The 21,692-nt window shown below is 38.5% G+C and overlaps 1 protein-coding gene, 1 long non-coding RNA gene and 1 pseudogene across 2 annotated transcripts; 1 reads left to right on the top strand and 2 right to left on the bottom strand.

The window, feature by feature from the left end:
- Positions 1 to 890: 890 nt before the first annotated feature.
- On the bottom strand, positions 891 to 16,372 carry LOC113679496 (uncharacterized). Its single transcript, XM_089190484.1, has 18 exons — positions 16,126 to 16,372; positions 15,339 to 15,398; positions 14,183 to 14,296; positions 13,672 to 13,830; positions 13,168 to 13,285; positions 12,469 to 12,581; positions 11,940 to 12,011; positions 11,231 to 11,455; positions 10,549 to 10,722; positions 9,810 to 9,986; positions 9,203 to 9,334; positions 4,340 to 4,611; positions 3,691 to 3,772; positions 3,284 to 3,394; positions 3,054 to 3,167; positions 2,686 to 2,793; positions 1,768 to 1,866; positions 891 to 1,499 (listed from the first exon to the last, which is right to left on the bottom strand). Exons 1-18 carry the CDS (start codon positions 16,214 to 16,216, stop codon positions 1,384 to 1,386), a joined length of 2,337 nt encoding a protein of 778 aa, XP_089046610.1. The 5' UTR covers positions 16,217 to 16,372; the 3' UTR covers positions 891 to 1,383.
- On the top strand, positions 4,689 to 7,240 carry LOC149053405 (uncharacterized; annotated as a pseudogene).
- Positions 16,373 to 16,908: 536 nt separating the features above from the next.
- LOC149053404 (uncharacterized) lies at positions 16,909 to 20,899 on the bottom strand. Its single transcript, XR_016181921.1, has 2 exons — positions 20,454 to 20,899; positions 16,909 to 19,595 (listed from the first exon to the last, which is right to left on the bottom strand). It is a non-coding gene; the product is annotated as an uncharacterized LOC149053404 (long non-coding RNA).
- Positions 20,900 to 21,692: the final 793 nt, after the last annotated feature.

The following is a 21,692-nucleotide window of genomic DNA, read 5'->3' as shown; positions in this document are numbered from 1 at the left end:
CCCCGTGCTGCTTCTAGGTTGCAGTGTCATGATCAAACCATGCTTTTGTAACACTTGGGTCTTGAATGAATAAATATTGAAATTATTCATTAGGCGTCAGTTAAATTTTCATCGATTTTAGGTTGTTAAACCATATAGAGGATGAAAATAATGATATGTGAGTTGTTTCAGTACAATTAACTCTTGGCTGGTTTCTTTTGAATTTATATCCATGAAACAACAACGTCAACAAATATATATATGTATGTTAAACAACGAGTCCCAAAATGGATGCTACGGTGTTTGGGTAAGCTCGAGAAAGTTAACTCGAGCTGAGGCACGTAGGACATGTTTATCATGTTCCTTTATGGCTGTCTCGGCACGATATTCTGTATAGAAAGAAGTGAACTTTTAATGAACCCGCGTCAACCTTCACAGCAAAATTATAAGCCCATCATCAAACTCTCTTTTATAAAAGTATTTACCGAAATTCTGGTGATTCTTCATTCGTTTAACATTCTTACTGGTAGAGAAATACCACCAATCCAATGCAACAGTTTCTTGTGGAACTTGTTGTCATGTAAAGCTTTCAATATGTTCCCTTAATTATCTGACGGAGCCAAACACGATACTTGACTTTAAAGAGTCAATTGTATCCCGGTCAGGATACAATTGAATTTGATCAGGGGCACGTGACCAAGAATCAACCAATCACGGTGCTCGTTTTGTTGAGTTGACGGCTCTGGCTTTCCTGCTCGTTCTGTATCGCGCGCTAATAAGCACCTGCCCCCAGGCAATTCACAACCCAACGAAAACACACCGAAAAAAGAAAGGAAAAAATCACTTACATTTCAAGAGGGAAAAAGGAGAAATTAAGACAAAAAAAATTTTCTGAAAATTATAATCTGAGACGGCAGTAACGTTATGATTTATTCATTGCACACCGTAATACATGTGTATACCACAAACCCTTTCACCGTAGGTTTTTATCAAACGAATCTTTAAATGCTGATATGACTGGAGGGCTCAATAGATAGAGCACATTTCAACTGAGCATCTTGAAAACAAAAATCAAAATTGCAGAAAAGTCCAGTCAGAGCAAAAAGAAATATGTGAGGAAGATAACGAAAGCTTATATAAAAACAAGCAAGCTGTCGGAAACGCGGGAAAATTTGACTAACTAGATGGTTATTGAGCTTGATTTTGTTTCTGGTTGGTAGATTACTTAGCGCGAATATAGTTTTTCATTTTATGTTTCTCTAGGAATATCTACGAATTAAAGCTAATCACTATTTTTTAGCGAACCCAGATTTCTCGCGAAGTTCAGTTGAAAAGTGCTCCATATGTTCCCAGTGGCGTTCAATTGATTATTAAGCATCTTGTGAGTGCTATGATTTGCCTTGACTAACATACAGCGCAGCTTTCCTTGCAATTGATAAGCATATACGATGGGTTTGAATTACAGTAACCTGCCGAAGCCCAGGTAGAGCAGTCTCCATCTTTCACCCAATTCTTACATCCTGTCAAAAAACGGAAAAGGCTGTGATAAGAGATGGAAGTTAATATATTTAAAACTCCGTCAACAAAGGCAACTTTCAATTCAAATATTCCTTTGGCTATAGGTAATTTTTGCTTGATAAACTCCGTTTGGAATAAATTATATTGGCGAGTAGATTATTGTGAAGGGTACATGAACCATCAATGTCAGTGAATTTGGTTTTTTAGAAAAGGAAGGCATGTTTCTAACACAGATAAAAATATATAAAATGAAAGTTAACTTTCACTTACGGCACGATCGGCAGCAGTTATCAAGCATATAAGTTGGATTTTTGCCACACTCGCCCTGTTCGGCCCATGATGGACAGCTAGGATTTAGGTCTTTACAAGCTGACCGATAAACAGGAAAAAAAAGCATTAACAATTGCTCAGAAATAGATTTTACTTAAGTATTGTGAAAAGAAACGAAAATGGGGCCAAGATTATTGTCTAAGTGATCCAAACTGTAAGAGAGAAATAGCGAGTAATCCATGAAATGAATTATTGATTTTTTCATGAATTGCCAAGTGCAGTTTACCTGTGGCGATCATCCGTTTTATTTCATACTTTCAACATAGGCCATACGGCTTCACCGCTTACACCAACCCGCTCCTGGCCGTTATCTGGGGGGCATGGGCTGAAAGTTTAGCTCTATTCCTGTCGTCTTCTCGGATCACATCCAAGTCCATTTCCGAATCATCTACTGGTAATCAGGCCGAATTCAAGAATTTTCTCAGGCTTTAGGAATTGTTCAATTGCAGCTAAATTTGAGAATAAAATCACCATAACTGCTCGAAGTGACCACTGCTTTCTTTTCGATCAGATGAATGGTGTTTTGACAGGAAATCACTCTTTATTGACTGATGATTTTATATTCATGCAGAATCGATTTCGTGTCTACGATTTGGTCTCTTCTACGGAAAGTAAGATTAGGATTTAGCTTTGAAATCGTCGATTGATGGGTACTTCTAAGATGTTTATTTGCGGCGCCTTTTTAAAAAGAATATTTGATATCAGAAGAAGAGCTACTCATTCGTTATAAAAGCTTCATGCAGTAATTCATTTAGCCGTTTTCCTTGATTTTTGTTTGATTGTTTGCTGGATTTTGGATTCCTTTTTTTTTTCCCGAAATCTAGTTAACAGAAATGTTTGAAAGATGTATCTACCTACCACACACTTTACAGCTCAAAGCACAGGTTGCCAACATGTAATCAGTGTTCGTCTCACAATAAGCACCTGATGACCAGGCTGGACAACTGCTAGATTCATCTTTACATCCTAGAATTGATCAATTTTGATCATCAACGTCACTCCAAGTTTCCTGAGCAAAACTCCACGCAGGGTCGTGTTCTCAATCAGGTGTGTGGAGATGAAATCAGACACTGCTCACGGGTTTAAAATATTACTGGATTGTTGAGCAAGACAATAGAGGCTCGAGGGAGGGAGGGGGAGGGCATTGAGAGGGCAATGATATATACTTTAGCGCATTAGTAAAGGAAAAGGAGAGCAAAAGGGAGGGCAATAATTTCCATACTTACCGCAGACACCACAGCTTTTCTTACAGTTATCCTTCATCCATGGATTGGTGTCACATTCCCCTTGAAAAGCCCATCTGGGGCAGTTGGTAACGTCGGAGTCCAGACAGCTAATCGCTGGTAGAATCAAATACAACTGCATTCAGAATGTACGAAACTGTTATTGTTACTTGTTCCTTAAATTTGACCTGTTTAACTGTGCATCCGACATGTAATATATATAAAATACATACGACATGAGTTACAGCTCTTTTTACAAAAGTCCTTCATCCATTTTTCGTTGCTCTGACAGTCTCCTGCAGCAGCCCACTTAGGGCAGCCGCTATAATAGGTATCCTGACAACCTGGAAAAAAAAAGGTAAGATGTGCACTACGGCGCCAAAATGATAAAAGATAACACCAACTACCCCATTTTCACGAATATTTGCAACTCTAAAATTTAATGTATCCTCAATCCCACCCCACCCCACCCCTCACAAACAAGCTGAGTGCCTTTAGCACATTACAGTTACGGCATTTTGTCTAGAGACCCGTATGGGCCCACACGGGCTTCTATTTAGAAAAAAATGTAAATAAAAAGGAACTAAGAAGACGACGAAGTGATTTTTTATGTACTCTCTTTGTAAACGTGCCTACCAACCGCAGTGTCCAAGGTCGATGAACACATCATCAATGGCGGTATCAGAGTAGCCAGTTCCACCAATACGAGCCTCAATTGTAAGCTGAAGAAAAGACAATGATTAACTTGCTATGATCCTATGGTCAAGTCATGAGGTCACTATTGTTATACATGATAATTTTTGGCTGAAAGTCGAGGAGGTCGAATGACTACGCGTGGTTACAATTTTGGGTACCTTGTCGTAGGTGCATTTTAATGTACATCCATTTTGAAACATCACATTTTTTTAAAGACAGTCCCCAAAACAGCAATATTCATGACAATGTGAAAGTGTTGTCGTCATCATGAGGTCTCATAAATTTAAAGAATGAAAAGTGATGCGAAATACTTACCTAGACTTGAAAGCCAACATGACTTAAAAACGCCAGTGAAGGAGGGGGAAGGGGAGGGAAGGGGAGGGGGGGGGGGGGGTGTTAAAGGACCTGAAGAGATGATGGGAGTGGCTTTCCGTTTTTCTCAGGAGGCTTCTGATGACGTGGTTCCAGAAGCTATTCAAATTATGGTGGGATTAGTTGAGGGCATGTCTCAGATTTGCTACGTGATCGGATCACGCCCGAAATGATATTATTAGAAATAAAGAACAGATTCCTTTGTACAAGACACAACTTACCCTGTATCTCACACCTGCTTCTATGTCTTTCGTTACACCTTTCCAGCCCATTCCTTTATTGCCTTTTTCATAAAACAGGAGATACGACCTCTTGCCTTCCGGCTCAATACGCACCATCAGCTCACCCGTTGTCCTCCCATACATGTTATAATAGAATTTCAGACACTGGCCTCCAGACACTGGGTTCAGCCATGGACTTATCAGTTTAGCGTTGTCATTTGATTGAGCAGGAGCAGATGATTCGACATAGAGGTAAACGCCTCTGGACGTTCCTTTTCAATGAAAATAGAAAGATTGTTAATATTTGATATACCACCTCATAATCGTACTTGATAACGCGGCCTTTTTGCATGACGAGCCAGAGCAAACCGGATGTTAAAAAATTCGTGGGGTTTGGTTGCTATGGTGTGACGTCATGATCCGGCTCAGTAGCTATCATCGCTTTCGATTTGTGGTTTCAACAGGGGAGCGTTCGGTGATTACCTTAACACCGTTGTGTACAACCTCCAATGGCGTCAATCCTGTTTATTTTGAGGGGCTGGATTTTTCTTTTGACTTTTCTTGAGGTTGAATTTCAGACATTACTCGCAAGAGCGGGAAATTTGTTCTCATTTCGATCAGGTGCTGTGCGGCATGGATGCCTTCGATATTCGAAGAGCAAAATAGCTGCACTCCACGAGCGATTCGAGGGACTGGTATCTCCTGAATTCCAAAATATGCGGCATTCCTGTAGGAAAATTCATGTCGAGTAGCCCTTTGGTGTCAAGCTTTCCAAAAGAATTTAACACAGTGCAACTCTCGAATCTTAAAAATGGCGGGCACTTGGATCGACGACTAGTTCACAAAGAAGAGGTATTCATAGCCTCTTCTTTCGGCGTTGTTTCCGCGATACTTCGGCAAAAACTAAAAGCGGGCGAAGAAGAAAAGTACAGTTGGTTGGTTGATGGCATCAACAGCCTAAATATTGGCCAAGATAATGAAGATTGCCAAACAGCGACTGACACACGTGACAACAACAAGGACAAAATTCATGACCCTGTACAAACAGTATTTGGAGTCGATTCAAGGTCAGCCATATCCATAGAGGATATCGAGAAGAGTCAAGATGAAAATCTTAAGCTTAAGGCTGAACTTGAAGTTGCGCTTTCCCAGTTAGAGGCCCTTCGAGATGAGGTGAAAAACGGCGGTCAATCGACGCTGAGCTCAGGCACACAGGACCCGGCAAAGGACAACCCGGACAGTACAGTACAAGCGATATGTGGACCTTGATCGGCGATGTTTGCGATAAGTTCCAGGTGCCTCTTGCATCTTTATTCGCCGATCAGGTGGACCAGAATGTTGAAGTGGCTAAAGTGATGAGCGATATCGCAGAACAGCTGCTGAGAAAAAAAGACCCGAAGCAAGCCCTGGAAGCAATTGACTGACTTAGTGTGATAAGGAAAGTAAACAATATTGTTGCACATGAAAAGTAACTAAGGAATGTTACCAAAGAACAATGCACGAGTAAGAAAAGTCTGGTTCACTTTTCATTTTTTCAGCAGATCTACTTGTTCATTATCTGGATTGAAATCATTGCGTTGAAGTCCTGGCATAGTTGTATGCCTGAGTGCTTCTGGGATATATAACATAATAAGTATTTTGGTTCGCACATGGTAAATCGAAGTTCTAGTGAGTGTTATATATCCTCTTTGGTTCACCCAGGTTGAAGTCCTGGTATAATTGTATGCCTGAGTGCTTCTGGGATATATAACATGAGCAGTACTTTTGGTTCGCACATGGTATCGAAGTTCTAGCAAGTGTTATATATCCTCTCTGGTTCACCCAGGTTGAAGTCCTGGCATAATTGTATGCCTGAGTGCTTCTGGGATATATAACATAACAAGTACTTTGGTTCGCACATGGTTTTGAAGTTCTAGCAAGTGTAATATATCCTCTTTGGTTCACCCAGGTTGAAGTCCTGGCATAGTTGTATGCCTGAGTGCTTCTGGGATATATAACATAATAAGTATTTTGGTTCGCACAAGATATTGAAGTTCTAGCAAGTGTTATATATCCTCTTTGGTTCACCCAGGTTGAAGTCCTGGCATAATTGTATGCCTGAGTGCTTCTGGGATATATAACATAATAAGTACTTTGGTTCGCACATGGTTTTGAAGTTCTAGCAAGTGTTATATATCCTCTTTGGTTCACCCAAGTTGAAGTCCTGGCATAGTTGTATGCCTGAGTGCTTCTGGGATATATAGCATAATAAGTATTTTGGTTCGCGTGTGTTGGGTAAGACATGGTTATAGCCAACTTCAATCCTCTGGTTGGCTATCTACCAGCTCATATCCAATGCGTACTCGTGGAATAATTGTTAAGTATTTCTGTTAGATTATGGTATGGGAGAACCTGGAAAATGATGTTATTCCCTCACGATGCTACCTTTCATTACTATTATCAGAATACCCTTTCCATCATAGCGGCTATTCGGCTATTTTTTTAACGTAAGAATACCCTCTTTGAATGAACAAACAAATAATTGTTCAATAAGTTCCAAATTTATTCATCATCCAATTTTCTTTTTTTTTTTTCGTGGGGGGGGGGGGGATCATTTCAAATAATATGGAATTGTAATACGGAAACGTGGTGCCGAAAACAAAAAGCAAAAGGGGGCGAGAACCAATGATTCAAAAAAAAAAAAAAAACCGTAGCGTACTTATTCAACTTATGTAGTTCGGTCGATTAACACACTCGCAGGCATTCCTACTGATCGATAACGTTACCAAGTGTTTTCACTTCGCGTGTGAAAGCTTGCCTCAGTGGGAACTTTAGCATCATATAGTGGGTGGGAGAGAGCGGGCTTTGGATGTGTCCTATTTCAGTCGTGTACTGGTTGAAATAAAAGAAAATGCAGTATGATAGACGGCTGGCTTTTAAAATATAAAGTGTTGCGACTTCAGCCTGGGAAATTGTTGAATACACTGCGATAATTTCGTACCGTGTAAAACGACCCGAAGTGTATAATGTAAAATTCTGGTTAGATTATCTACCTGCAGACAAAACAATCCGGTTATAGGCCCCCCGATAACCCCGCTTCCCCCCTCTGCTGGATGACAGTGCTAACTGGAAATTTTGCTTTAATATGACTTTAAATTAAAAACGAATTTAGATCAACATTACCATGGCTTGTTTCTAAACGCTTTTCAATCCGCTAAACCTACCCAAAACCCTTTACAAAGTTTTATTATATGGCTGCGATAGCACGCGCGCTCAGATTGGTTAATTAGCGGTCCGTAATCCCCCGGTAAACGCCCACGGGCATAGCAGATTTTTTCCGCCACGGTTTTGGTTTACAAAACCTAGCGAACTTAGTGACTTTCGCTGAAAGGAACTTCGTTAAAAAAGCAAGGAATTGAACAAAAAACGTATCTCTTCTTTAACTATGCGTTCTGAAAAAACATTTCTTTTCTGAATTTTATTATCCTGACGAAATTGTGACGGAAAATGAAGGCAATGTATAAGTTCACTCTATTTCACGCGCTTTACCTATTTGAAGCCATATTATAAAAAAAACTTAATAACCTTGTTTGCTCGGGCTTTACTGTAAAATTCCATACTATGATTTCGGGCTGAAATTTTGATTTATGGACCTCGCCCAGAGGCTCGGTTCATAAAGCAAAAATTTCATCCCTCAGTCTGGAATTTTACAGTTAAGCCCTCGCGCCCGGTTATTAAGTAGTTAGTATTAGCCAAGGGCTTATAACCGAAATTTTACAGTATCAAAAATTTAACATGCTGAATTCGCACTACTTCACGGTTTAAACGGCTAAATTTCGCCGTCAAACTCCGCAACGTTCTCATTTTGATCGACATACGCGTTTCGTTTGTAGTCGTAGCGTGAGCGTGTTGCGTGCATTAATCGAAGGCAAAAGTCGTGGCGTCCGGTTCGTCCCTTGTTCATTTCAGGCAGACTTAAAAAAGGGGGAATTTCGCGTGAGTGTTAAAAATGACCCAAAATGACGAAATCCGAGATTCGTTCAACAAAAAGGGTCTATTATACTCTTTCTTAGTATCGATTTGCTGGCACGTACGTATTTGTCTGGCGGTTTACGGTCCAGAAAATAGAGCGGTTTCAGAAAAGGAAAGCTGACTTGGGAAGTCAGCAAATAAAGTCGGCTCGTCCGCTTTCGCTTTTGTTCCCGGCCTATTGATAAAAATCAAAGAGCCAAAATACGTCATTCACTCCAAACGTGGCATACATTCACTGACACGTTTTTAATTACCAAAATAGAAATTTTAATTATAAACGCTCACTCTCGTTTCAGGATTATAACACGCTCGCGCGAAAGTTCGCACTTTCAGCGTAACATAAATGATCAGTAGCAGGGATATTGTTACAATGGAATGTTGCAAGCTGCTGGACGTCAAGCTGAGATCGTGGAGTAAAACTCCTCGATCTCAGCAGGATCCAAAGCTCTTTTTTCGGTTGCTAAGAACGTCTGGCTCGTCATGTTTGGCCAATTGCACGGTCATGAGAAAATGGATTGTTGGTTCCCAAGCTCACAGTTTTAAGTGTAATTCCTTTGCATTCACACTAATTACATTCAGCCAAATAAATATCATTTCTTCGTCATCCGAAGATTTAAGAATTCCCACGTTTTGTTAATTGATCATAGAAAATATGAGATTAATTCACTGATGCTGTTTCGCCTTTATTGTTTTTATCTGGCCTGCGCTTGGCTTTAAGTCAATGGAGAAGAGCAAAAAGCGCGCGAAAGATGGCCTCTCCATCAGAGACCGCAACTGCTACACGCCCGCCCGCTCTTTTCTTCGTCTTCACTTATAATCTACTTCTCTTACTAAGAAGTGGCTTATATTTACCAATTGTGTGATCAGAGCTTGGTCCAGTGTTCAGTGTCTGTGTGTAGCCACTATGTCTCTGCCAGTTTAGTTTATCGTCATATGCATTTGTCCACATGCCCAAATTTGATTCGAAGTCAGTATCATCAAACTCTGTGAAACGGTGGTAAGAAAAATTTTCAGTAGAAGTATTACGGTTTTGAATTGCTTTAATGAAAATACACTGCATTGTGACCTGTGATCTCGGCACTAAAAGGTTCACGGAAAGTATCTTCCTGATTTGACGACGTTGACTAAAATATTAAATGACTCGTGGCTAACGATCAGACTGTCGATGGTCTGACAAGTTAATTACCACACGTAGATACGAATTTTATCTTCGAATGTTGATGATGTCATTGCTGGTTTTATCGTTCTCTTTAGAAGAAACGTGTCCTCAAGTGAACATTCAATCTTTTCATTTCTATAGACATAAAAATGAAGCAACTTCTGGAGAAGTAGTGTGTCCAACTAAGTAATGTTAGTAGCGTAAAGAAACTGGTTACGATAGGCAAGACGATCACGTTGATAAAGGTATAACTACATAAGCTTATTTCGGCATGTATTAAACAAAGTCAATAATCTTTACCGAGAGTACATCTCCTCATGACGCACCCATCTGCCTCAGTTGACGATCCTGGGCAGTTTAGACCTCCCTGCACAGGCGCTGGATTATCACACTTTCGGTACCTCTTTCTATAACCATCACCGCAGGTTACGCTGCAGCTTGACCAGTCTGACCATCGACCCCAATGACCATCGATAGCTGTTCGAGATGCAGGGAAAATTTTACAGAGAGATTTGCTTTCCTGTAGTGATTGAGACACAGGTAATGTCTGTAATAGGCAAATTTTGTACGAGAGCCAAGTGCCCCGGGAGCTTCACTCGATTTCCATCGTGTGAAGCGACTAGGAGTACTAATCCTCCTCCTTGGATTGGGATGCCAGTTCATCGCAAGGTTTCCCCAAGCAATTCATAAGGCTTCCCTCACAATTCGCAAGTACTCACTTATGTCCCTGGGCGGAGAGATGCATTGTGAAAGTAAAGTGTTCTGCCAAAGAACATAACGCAATGACCAGGTCAGGTCTTGAGCCCAGACCTCTCGACTCGGATTCCTAGCACTATTCATCCGACCTCAGCGACCCACATTCAAAACAAGGGATGCTAAGAAAGAATTCATACGCAAAACACCGTACGATGCCTTTAAGAATACTATCAAGTAAAAGACAAATCATTTGTAGATATGTGTTAAAAAGCAGCGCTGGAGATGGATAAAATTTAGTCGGCAAAATTGGGAAATATGAGCTATAGATTTTGTACATCCATACCATAACATTCTTTATCTGAGCATTTAGTGGTCTGCTTTTCGATGCCATAGATATTAGGTGATCCTTGACAGGACTGAGGGTTTCCGTTATTATAGCAATATCGCTCCCTGCCCTTGTAACAGTTCTCATCGCATGGTGTATAGGCCGACCAGGACGACCAGCCTGGGTGGGTAGCTGAAATTCACAAAGCTCAGTTATCTCTAAAACTCAAAAGCTTGTACTTTAGAAGATTCACTAGGACTGTTTGATACTTGTCAAAGGGTAGGAGTGGAGAATTGTGATAAAAGGTCAAAACAAGAGATTATAAACCACAGTGTATAATATCTTGGTTAAAGATAATATGCATCTATCGTCATTAGGCATTAAGAAAATTGGTAATTCAAATACAATTCTTTCGGTGATTTCCGCCAGTTACTTGACGTTCCTATAGTAATGTCAGCTCGAAATAAAAGACATGCAAATTTTTTAAAACGTAACGGGATTTACAGATCTGGGGAAGGGAGCTTTACTAAAATTTTGTTAAAATATAGGCTAGGAAATGAGAAACCCATGATATTGGACTCATGACCCTAATGAGGGTTCATGATTACGACTCACGCAGCCCAGAAAATGTTCCACCAGCAGGTTCATAAAGTGAACAGCTGTGAGAAAACTGACAACTGTGATGATGTTTATCACTTACTCGTATGGCAGTCGTACAAAGTGTTTATTTCGATGATGTCTCTTTGACTCAGTCGTTTTTCCTTATTACCAAACCCCATCGCCTCATTGTATATGTTGACAATGGTTGGTGACCCATTCTTTGTAAATGCCCTTCGATCGTAGTGCATAATCGATTCATAGTCGTAGTCCTTGCCAAGATCATCAATAGTCCTCCAACTATACTTGTCAAATTGTTCAGAAAAACCTAGAAAAGCACGGAAGAATTCTCATCAGATTCTGACGATTCAAAATTAAATTAAAATGATCGAACATCAGGCAGAAAAACACTCGGACAGGCAAACGGACGGAAAGAGAGACAGACAGAAAGAAGGCCAGACGGACAGATACACAGACAGAAGCGCTGAAGAGTAAAAACAAAAAAGATCGCCAAAACTTTGAGGTTAGCGATCTGCACTATGAACGGGTTTCGAGTAACAGATGCCTCGTGAATCAGATACTTTACTACCAATGTTTAAAGAAAAAGAAAATGAAATAAACAGCAACTACAGAAAAAAAATTAATTCGAAACAACTTAAGATCCTGAAATGAACACAAAGCTTTTAATGAAATTTACATGAATGGAAATGCTTTCTTGGACGTAGAATAAAAAGCCAACACACCGTCATTTTAACTGTGATTTAACTTGACATTTACGACGACTGCTATTCCAAAACTATTTCTATTAATACCTTGAAGAATATTCTCCCAATAGATTTTTACAAATTTATCTCTATCTGGGCGGGATTGTTCGTGGAAAAAACCTGAAAGAAACCATACACATTAAAAAGGCTTAAATTCATCAATGACAAAGTTAGTGGAGTCCAAAAACGTAACTGTTTTGAATGGTCTGGAAAGGAAGATTCACACTGGAAAATATTGTTCCTCGAAAAAGCTGTTCTTCCAGCACACCTTCAGTTAACTTAGTAAGAGCAAAGGGAATAGATTCTCTTTAAGACCTTTACAACATTACTCAGTGATAAGTGTCATTGTCAGATTATTGCACATGCACCACCGAATGTAATACTTATGACGTTTTCCTCTTAAAATTCTACGTCTTCAAAGCTCAGCTCATCGGGTTTAGGTTGAGAGGACATTTTAAGAAGATACTACCGAGGATAGTTTTTCAAGTGATTCACCGCCAGTCAAGATGTGGCTCACTCTTGGGTGAAGTCAGGGAGAAAAGTACACCAGGCCTGACAAAATTCTATTTTTCTTTACCAATGGCATGCATCAACTCGTGTATTATGGTTCCCACAAAATCGCATCCCTCCCCCAGGGAAAGAGCCTGTGGGCCACTTGAATGATACCGCATACCAACCATACTGGAACACCTGATGGGGCAATCAACAGTAGTACTGGGTAAGTCTGCATGCTTATTCCAGTAAAGAACTGAAGTACATTTCTACCTGTCTTTTTTCGGGTAAGAGTCTAAATTGTTTCATAATTAATTGGTCAATATCCTTGTCGGTCAATAAAGCAACGTGATAAGATAGGCGGATCAATAATAAATTTTGCTAATCACTAACCAATAAAGAAACTCTTAATAATAATAATAATAATAATAATAAAGGTATTCAAGAAAGGCATTAAAAACTGTAAATTTAAAAACAAGCAAAATAGAAGGGAATACTTCAATGCTCGATGGCTGAATAAGTGAGGGCTCTATGTAATTTATTTCCTGATGCTACTCGTGTGATGTAACTTTTCTAAAGCCTGTGTTTCACAGTTCATTAATTAGCCACTTGTTATTGTTATCTCAGTATTTAACGTAATCCGACCGAATACAATGACTTATGTCCCTGCAGCTATTCTTGAGATTTTCACTTTACATTAACGAAGGGCGTGTGGGGCGTTCGAATCATCAATTTCTTGGACAAAATTATGCATTTTCACTGCGGGTAGTGTTCTGTTACTTACCCATCTTTGTTGCCGAACAAGATGTAGTTGCGTTGTGTATAGTCGTATGGAACAAATCTTAAACATGTATATTTATGAAAGCTTTTGATCGCCTCATTAAGGTTTGGAATTATGTGACCTGAAGAGTAAAAAAAATAAAATAACAAATAACCTAGAAAACTATTCGCATCATTTATTTCTTATTTCCATCAGAATTCATAAACCATCATCTCTCCATTATGGTAGCTTTGTACTCTAAAACGTCTTTACACATATTTCATTCAATACGAATTCCTTTTAACTTTAGGATAATCAAGATTCCTAAATTTGAAGATTTCTCTACATGAACGGCCGAGGAAAATACTTCTTCCGAGTTACTTTGCTTTGAGCTAATTTGCACGTGGTTAAAGGCCTATTTTAAGAGTAAAGGTTTGACTTAAGGCTAAACAGTAAGGGAAAAAATCTACATGAAAAAAGTATTTGGGTTGCCAAGAATTTTTCTCTGATTAATTAATTTTCACCTACTCATTTCACTGGGGACAAAATAAGGAATCATCCTTGTATTCCAAAGCCTCTTTTTTTCTCTTATTGCGTTCCTCTTGACCTTTTCCTTTTTGATACGAAGGAGTTGTTCCAATTCCGGATCAAGCTGTATGTCGCCTTGGTATAGCTTGAGGTGTTTCTCTAAAAAAAGGAATCGTTTACAAAAATGATTTGAGGTTTAATTGATCCTCAGACTTACATGCTTACTGAAAATTTTGCTGACTGTTACAATTTGTAAGACAATCATGAAAAAAAACTCGAGCCAAATTACTTATCCAACCGGAGCTAATCTCGTTTTCCGAAGAATAAACGACCTAGAGTACTTATATCTCCCCATAGGGCAGGACAAAACCAACTCTTTCGATCAATTACTTGAAAGGGGCCTTTTGAGACTTATGATTGTTTTTGGTGTTTTTGCTGATAATAGTCCGTTTTTACAGGGATGTATTCAATAATTCTTGTACCCTGAATAAATTGTGTTTTTTTGGTTCACCTTCGTTGTTAGTTTCAATTTCCTTGAAGACACTCTCTCGTTTCACCCTTGCTGCCTGTCGTTTCAAGTGGGCCATGTTAACAGCGATAATACGCCCGTGCTCTGTCTCGTATTCTTCGAAGTAAAGATGCCATTATCAACAGTTTGATCATTTATTCAAATCCTATGCTATAAGCAGAGATTCTAAGATTCGCGAAAAAATCCTATTAAGGATTCAGTGGGGAAGATTGATCGATGGAAATTTCGTGAGCGTTCAACTAGAGCGCTCTGTTTCATGCGGCTGATGGACAATCCTTAGTAAAGACACTTACAGAGGCGTGACGAGCTCTGTTCTGGCCTTTATTTTAACTTGCTAAATTCCTTTTAATTACGCGAAATCAAACTTTTACCTCCTTCCCTTTAATATTTAGAATTATGAAAGAGAAAGGAAAACACATTCTGCATGATAACCTTCACAATAATGGTCAGTTTGTTTGATCAGCTTTTCGTTTTACAATTCCTCTCATCGTTAGTGAAAATATATGATAAAGTATGGTTTACCTGTCAACTATTTGACCTTAGTTTATAAGAAGGAAATTTTTATCTTCATAAAAAAGGTCTTCAAAGATTTCTAAATGTTCTAATTAGTAGAAATGAACCCAGGGAACAATGTCTTTGAGAAATCACTTCAACGCCAATGAAAAGTTAACGCTCATGTATGTACTTGCAAAGCATAATTAACAAACGGAATTATTTACAGCAAAGGAAGCAAATAAAAAACTGAGGTCTATGACTCTATAGAAATGGGGAGTTGACGAACGGCGGGAATTTTACAGAGCATGTGAAATGTGCCTTGAAGAAGTAAATGAGAACAGTGTTCATCTGAACTGAACAGCACTACGAAGTGCTGTGAAACGGTATAATGTAGGTACTTTTTACGCCTTTGCTCTGTATTGGCTGATAAAAAAGCATCCTTCTTGCCTGAAAATCATGTACTTCTACCGCATTTTACTCTGAAAATTTGCGTCAATCAGATCTAGACCATTTTTATGTACGGTGAAACAAACTAGTAGGAACAAATATGATTTCAGATTTATCTGCCGGCCCGAGATTTGGACCCAGCTGAAATGTTTTGAAGAACCAAGACTACTGGAAAAAAACAATGTTTTAATACTACCTCTGTTCGCGATTTCGTCGATATTTTCTGTCTGAGGTTTATCATCCTGCTTCAAAGGATCTGCCATTGATTGGAGAATTTAAGATCATTGGTAAATGATATTGATTACTTAGATATGAACTTCGTGTATACTTACACCATTATTTGCAATCCATATAAAGATAAGTTTCCATGGTAAAACGTATTTCATAACCAAGCTGCATGCAAAATTCATAAAATGTGTTGAAAACGAATTTCCCTTGTTTGCTTTCAATTTTGTCAACATATCCTGACGTTGTCAAGTAAGAGACATTTCAATTTACCAACATCATTTACAGGAGAAAATTGCCAAACTAATGAATTAAATATGAAATTGCTAAGCTAAAACTCACGATGAAATGAAATTCAATCATTTAATGAACCTCTGATGGTCTAGTTCTTTGGGATACTCAAAAAACCCTAGGCAATACTCTGCTAAATTTGCGGAGATTTTCATCTCCCATCGAGATGATCCCTTTTGAAAGGGTTAACTTTGCATCAGAAATCTCGATCTCTGAGATGGTAGGCGACTGGTTCTTCTCTTTTCAACAGCACGCTTGAAGACGAGAACTTCCGTCTTCCTTGAATAAGAAGAATTAGGCAAGTACTGAATGAAGACCATGTGATTGCGAGAGTAAAGCATACCCCTGCGAAACAAGCTTCGATACGCGCAAGATACCAAGGCTACTTATGCACAAAACCGCCCCTGATGGAGATTGTAATCAGGTCGTCCAGTTACATGTAAAAGTAATTAACCGTTGCAGCGTACCTTTTTCTCCATTTTCTTTCTTCAAGACAAAAGAATTAACCCAAGGAAGAATGAGTAGGAGTACGATCGCCAACATAGGTCTTTTTTCCATCTCGTCGATTCAAAGAAAAATGTGACTCGGTATCTCCTATTCAATCTTGCAACAAGTTTATAATGAGCCGTCGTTAATGAAACACCTAGATAATATCTTCATTTGAAAGGAGAGCGATGTAAACTTGGCAGTCTTATACGTAGAGGGATTAAATATTACAAAAGCTTTTTTTTTATTGACAAATGTCTTTTTATTTGCAAATGGTATTGTTTATTCCCTTCAAAGTTTACAAATTGAAAATAAAACTCTTTTGTCGAAAGGTTATCATCATTGCTTTGATATATTTTCTAGACACACAAAAGCCTGCACGTTTTTCGACACTCTGAAAAAAATTCAAATATATCTTTTTAATCTTCTGGTTTCCACTCTTCAAATAGATTACCATACGGTTTCAAAGTTCTTAGCTGTGTTAATTACGTCTTTTCAAAAACAGATGTTTTCTTCAACAATTCTCGGAGGTCAAATTGTGTGTAAACACTAACCTTCTTCAAATGATGCATTTTATCAACTTAAACTAGCGTCTTTCTGTTTTTTTTTTTGGTTGTGCAAACTTGTCTCTAGTACAACGAGGGTCTGTAAATTTTCCTGACGGGGACTTCTTGTCGTTGGCTTCTTGTTCACGTCAAGACTGCTTCTACCTCATTACGTATGCTATACCAGAATGCTCACCCTTAGTAATGCATAAGCATTGGATTCGCTCACTTTTAAGGTAATTTTACCTATCTAAGAGACCAGCAATCAAATAAACAAACAAAAACGAAAAAAAAAAACGTACGGAAAAATTTATCTTTTTAAATGGGAAAATCAAAAGCCTTTTCTCAGCCCTTGCAACTCGATCCTTGCAATAAATATGTATAACTTTTTGGCAGTATGCTCTTTACTATTGAGATTTCTCTCTTTCATGCGACTTTCCAGTTTAATATTTTCATGGCAATTTCCTCTCAGGAAGATTGAAAACATAAATGATGTAAACAAGAACATTACCAAGATAATGTCGTCACAATATGTTTCTCGGGGATGTTTGAAACTTACGTCCAGAATTTCCGAAGCTATCGTCTGAGAGTTAATTCCAGGTACTTGCAATTGAGATCTAATACAAAACGTAGTCAGTTGTTGCCTCTTGCATCAAAGGCTTTAATATTTACTCAACTCAACCGAATGTGCATGATCACCCCAAAAATGGAAAACCTATTCAATTTAACCTATAAACTGTTAGGATATAAAAGCTAAACTGCTTTTCATCCGTGAGAACACCTTGTGCATCGAGCACTGTTTATCAGTACCAGATTAGTTTTTAGCTAGATCTTTTTATGTCGGAAATCCCAGATGATGAAGCATTTCTTTTTATCTAAACAAGCTACTCTTTTAATGTGTTTTGTTTCTTCTGACCCATTTTGTGTAACTGCGTCAGAGCTAATGGCTGTTTTTACTTCTTTCTTATTATTCTATCTTATTCGTGTTTGCTGTTAAGCTTAAAAGAATATTCTTGGCCAGTGACGATTATGAGATTGTTAACCGACTTGTAGAATATTTTGAAAAGGAAAAGTTAGTTTGCTCGTTCTTCTCGGGACTCTTTCACTCGATGACTCTTAATAAACAAGCAGAAACGCGGGCAGTGAACAATAAGTGAAGTGCCACCAAAACTAGCAACGGTCTTGTTGTTCATTTTCAAAATAACGTCAGTTTACAAACACTGCACCTTTGAGTACCACCCATGGTGTATCAATTACTTCATTTTTTCTGACTCGTGAATACCTGGAAGACAAAAACCGATTTTTGAAGCGCATTTTTTTCTTTTTCAAAGCAGAGCAGCTCGACGTTCAACTATATTTCATGAATAGACGAGCCCCAGGAGTCTTATTTGAATGTAGACCATGAATGTTAGTTCAGAGTGCTTTTAAAGACTGCACTATTTCTACAGTCCCCATAACTTGTGATTTTAAATCGGAATGTTTGTCCGGCCAAGCAGTCCCCTGGGAGTGTGACTGGGGGTCGTTACTGTGTGTAATCTTGAAATTTCTCCTGCTGACCAAGCAAAAGGCTGTGAGATCATGTCAGCATTTCTCATTAGTACTAGTTGTTGCCCCTAAGCCAACATGCTGGTCATACCACCGATGGCCGGTCTCAGACATCCAGTTAATGACGTCATTATTGGAAAATCGGACAATGAGAGTCCATCCTTCACCGATTTGTGTTATATCACAGTAAACCTGATGTGAAATATAAAAATACTCAGCGACTTAGGAGCCTTAGTGATTTTGTATATTAGGTTATTTTGGTGAAAACGGAAGTTAACGTGCGAAGTTAAGCTCAGTAACTTGATCAAGTAGGTTATTTGGTTACTCATATTCATTCTGGAGCCAAAAATGTACAATGCGATTATAGTTAGTTTTTCATTATTAGAACAATATGTTCCATATGTATGGCATGGTGTATCGTTGAATCAACATGTCGTTGAGCTGTGGAACTCTCGATTAAAATATTGCATATTTACTCATTTAATGATGTAAAGCACCTTTCTTTTTATGAATGGGGAACAAAACAGTATTTTGGCCATTATCATCGACTACACTTTGCATTACTTTTGCATCGTTCTCTAAGTTAAACCTTACCGGAAATGTCGAAATGACCTAATTGTAGAGAAAGTGTATCACATAAGTTTGCCCAGAGGAAGCACGCTGGATTTGTTCACAGCTTCTAGATACTAAATTGTAAAATTAAATGGATGTAGATAAAGACGGTAGTGCTCCCCCACACCATTGGACATTTTTTCATCGGTTCTGGAGATTAGTAGATTTTCAAATCACAATAGAGTTATAAGGAGATCAACAGCAACGTAATTGAATAGAATAGCTAATTAATAGCTGGGAGTTGCTTCAATTTCATACGGGACTATCCATCTCCTCGTTAACCTTTTTGTGAAAAACCTTTTTTGATCCCAACTCTTTGGAGTAAATAGTTATTCTAGGCCCAAGCATGCTGAGTCTGTTTCAAGATCAATGGAGGAGTAAAGGAAGGGAGGAAAGGATAGGGAAGAGCCGGGACTTCCAGTTTGAATTCAATTAGCCACACAAATATGTGAACGTCTCTGGAATGAACACAGTGCGCACCTGCCATAGTATAAGTTCCAGTTGCCCATAAAAAACACAATTTTTAGACCGAAATCATCAAGTTTTCAAAATTGGCTGAGAACCGAACAATTATTCTTTAATCGACCAGCTGATGTGAAAAAGCATAAATGGGTACAGATCCTATTACTTTTGCAATTTTTTCATCTTCAATGAATCCAGTTTTACATGAACAGCTGTAAGAGCCGTAAGTATGTTGGCAATTAGCGTTGACATCACACACTTGGATTGGACACTGCACTCTTCAATATCTGTAGGTAAACAAGGAAACAAATATTGTAAAAATGACCGGACAACCTTTTCGAATATATTAAAGTTCACACGGCAACCAGGTGGACAATCAGACATAGTTGGATGCTACTCTGGTTTGCAGGTTTAATGAATGCAACTGAAGAAGTTGCAATTCATAGACCCAACGTTTCGATACTCCTGTCTAGTGCCTGCTGTTTTTGTTTTTTTCTGCCTGCTGTGCTTAGTGTTTTTGTTTTGTTACAGACGAAGATACAGATTTCTTTGCTCATGAAGGGATGAATAGCCCCTTTAATTTTTTTAGCATAGGTTTGTAGTTTTCTAATAGGTATGATTAAAAGCCGCCGGCGCAAATCTTATCTGATGGATACTTATTATTGTATTATTATCAATGTTATCATTGTTATCATTAATAAAAAAACTTTATTATGACCTGCCTTCACCCCTGAAACCTGCCACCTGCCTTTCCCCTGGGGAAACTAACGTGTCTTTACGTAGCCGTCATTTACCGGTAGTTCTATGCCTAATTCATGGAAGGGTTCTTTAATTGAACCACACCTAATGATCGGACCGAGGGTAGAAAACAGACTCAGACGCTGACATAGGGCTCTGATATCATGAATCATGATTATCTGGATTGGTGCAAAAAAAAAAACAAACAAACAAACAAAAAAAAACACACAAACAAACAAAAAAGAAATGCAGTTCAAACGCTCTGATTACTAATATTATTACGGTGTTTAGAAATTGCTTCGGCGAAGTTATTAATGTTACAAGCCGCATTAAACCATCTCTGCGGGTAAGACCGCACTACTTTTTTCTAATTGAGTCTATAAGCCACTAACAAATTTTTCACTTACTGTAATACTAAAGTGATGGTAACTCTGACTGATGATAAACTTGTCCGAGTTATTGAACACGTCCGATGGGAGAAATTCACAAAACAATTTGCCACTTCCATCGTGAAAAGCAGCCAGGTTAAAAGAGGAACATGAAGGATTACTGACACAAGCAAACCCACACTCGCTCCCATTTAGAACATGCTCTGAGTCCATACTGGTTGTGTTGATATAATAAAACGCGTGAGCCTTGAAATTGGCATAAACCATTCTCTCATCAGTTCGTCTGCTGAGAGAGCTTCCGCCTACATCAACGACTGCTGCCTCTATTAATGAAGAGAGGTAATATTTATAATGGGATCATAGATAACCTCAGCCGATGTTCAACAACAAAGTAATTTGGTATTATCAACTGAGTTGATAACGTAAACTGGCCACCTTTTAGAGTTTCAAAGCTGATGTTTCGATTGTTAGCCCTTCGTTAAAGCAAAGTACTATCTGACGAAGGTTTAACGCTCGAAACTTCAGCTTTCAAATTCTTAACGGTGGCTAATTAACGTTACCAACTGAGTTGATAAAACCGAATTATATTGTTATACTCTCCCACCGACGCAGCACCTTAGTTTCGTTAGAAAATTAATCCCTTATCGATTCCCAATAACTCAGGTCATTTTCCATAATTTGTTTTTGCTTTAGATAACTCGAGTCATATTTAAATTTTTTACGTTAGTAAAAAATAATTTAATATGATATTGACTCCATTGTGAAGCATCTTTGGATTCTGTTTTCACAAAGCTTTGTTTCTTTACTCTTTCTTCAAAACGTTCTTTTTTTGCTCGAGCCTTTTATGCTGCAGAAAAACTTTAGGCAGAGAAGTAATATAGACAGTAAAGTAGTTATTCTCAACTTCCAAAAGGTTGAACCTCTTTATGGTTATCCTTTAGAGTTCGAGTTATCGGCCAACTGCTTTAAAAAAAAATCGTAATATGCACATTATTGAGAATTATTCTGACCCTTTTTTTCCAGTATATACCGTTGGAAGCTCTTGTAGTAGAAAATATCATTGCGAGCACATTAAAATAGTTCCTGGGTACCTCTGGGACTCCATGCTCCATTTAAAATCTCTTTTATATGCTGCCACCGGACTGCACAATGCAACTGAGAAGAAATCCCACGTTCCTTAATTTGTAATTTCCATCTTTTTAGCTAATTTAGTACAACTTAGGTGATTACCTGCAATAACTATATGTACTCTACACC

This window comes from Pocillopora damicornis, chromosome 1 (assembly GCF_964200805.1).
Source record: "Pocillopora damicornis chromosome 1, jaPocDami1.2, whole genome shotgun sequence".
NCBI classification, from domain to species: domain Eukaryota; kingdom Metazoa; phylum Cnidaria; class Anthozoa; order Scleractinia; family Pocilloporidae; genus Pocillopora; species Pocillopora damicornis.
The sequence above is the reverse complement of the archived record's forward strand: the minus strand, read 5'-3'. Positions and strand labels throughout refer to the sequence as shown.

Coding starts and splice junctions, on each gene's coding strand:
- LOC113679496 (XM_089190484.1), bottom strand. CDS start 16,216: ATGGAAAAAAGACCTATGTTGGCGATCGTACTCCTACTCATTCTTCCT. Junction 10,723..11,230: donor TTTGTACGACTGCCATACGA/GTAAGTGATAAA, acceptor TGTGAATTTCAG/CTACCCACCCAGGCTGGTCG. Junction 2,794..3,053: donor GAAAAGCTGTGGTGTCTGCG/GTAAGTATGGAA, acceptor GATCAATTCTAG/GATGTAAAGATGAATCTAGC.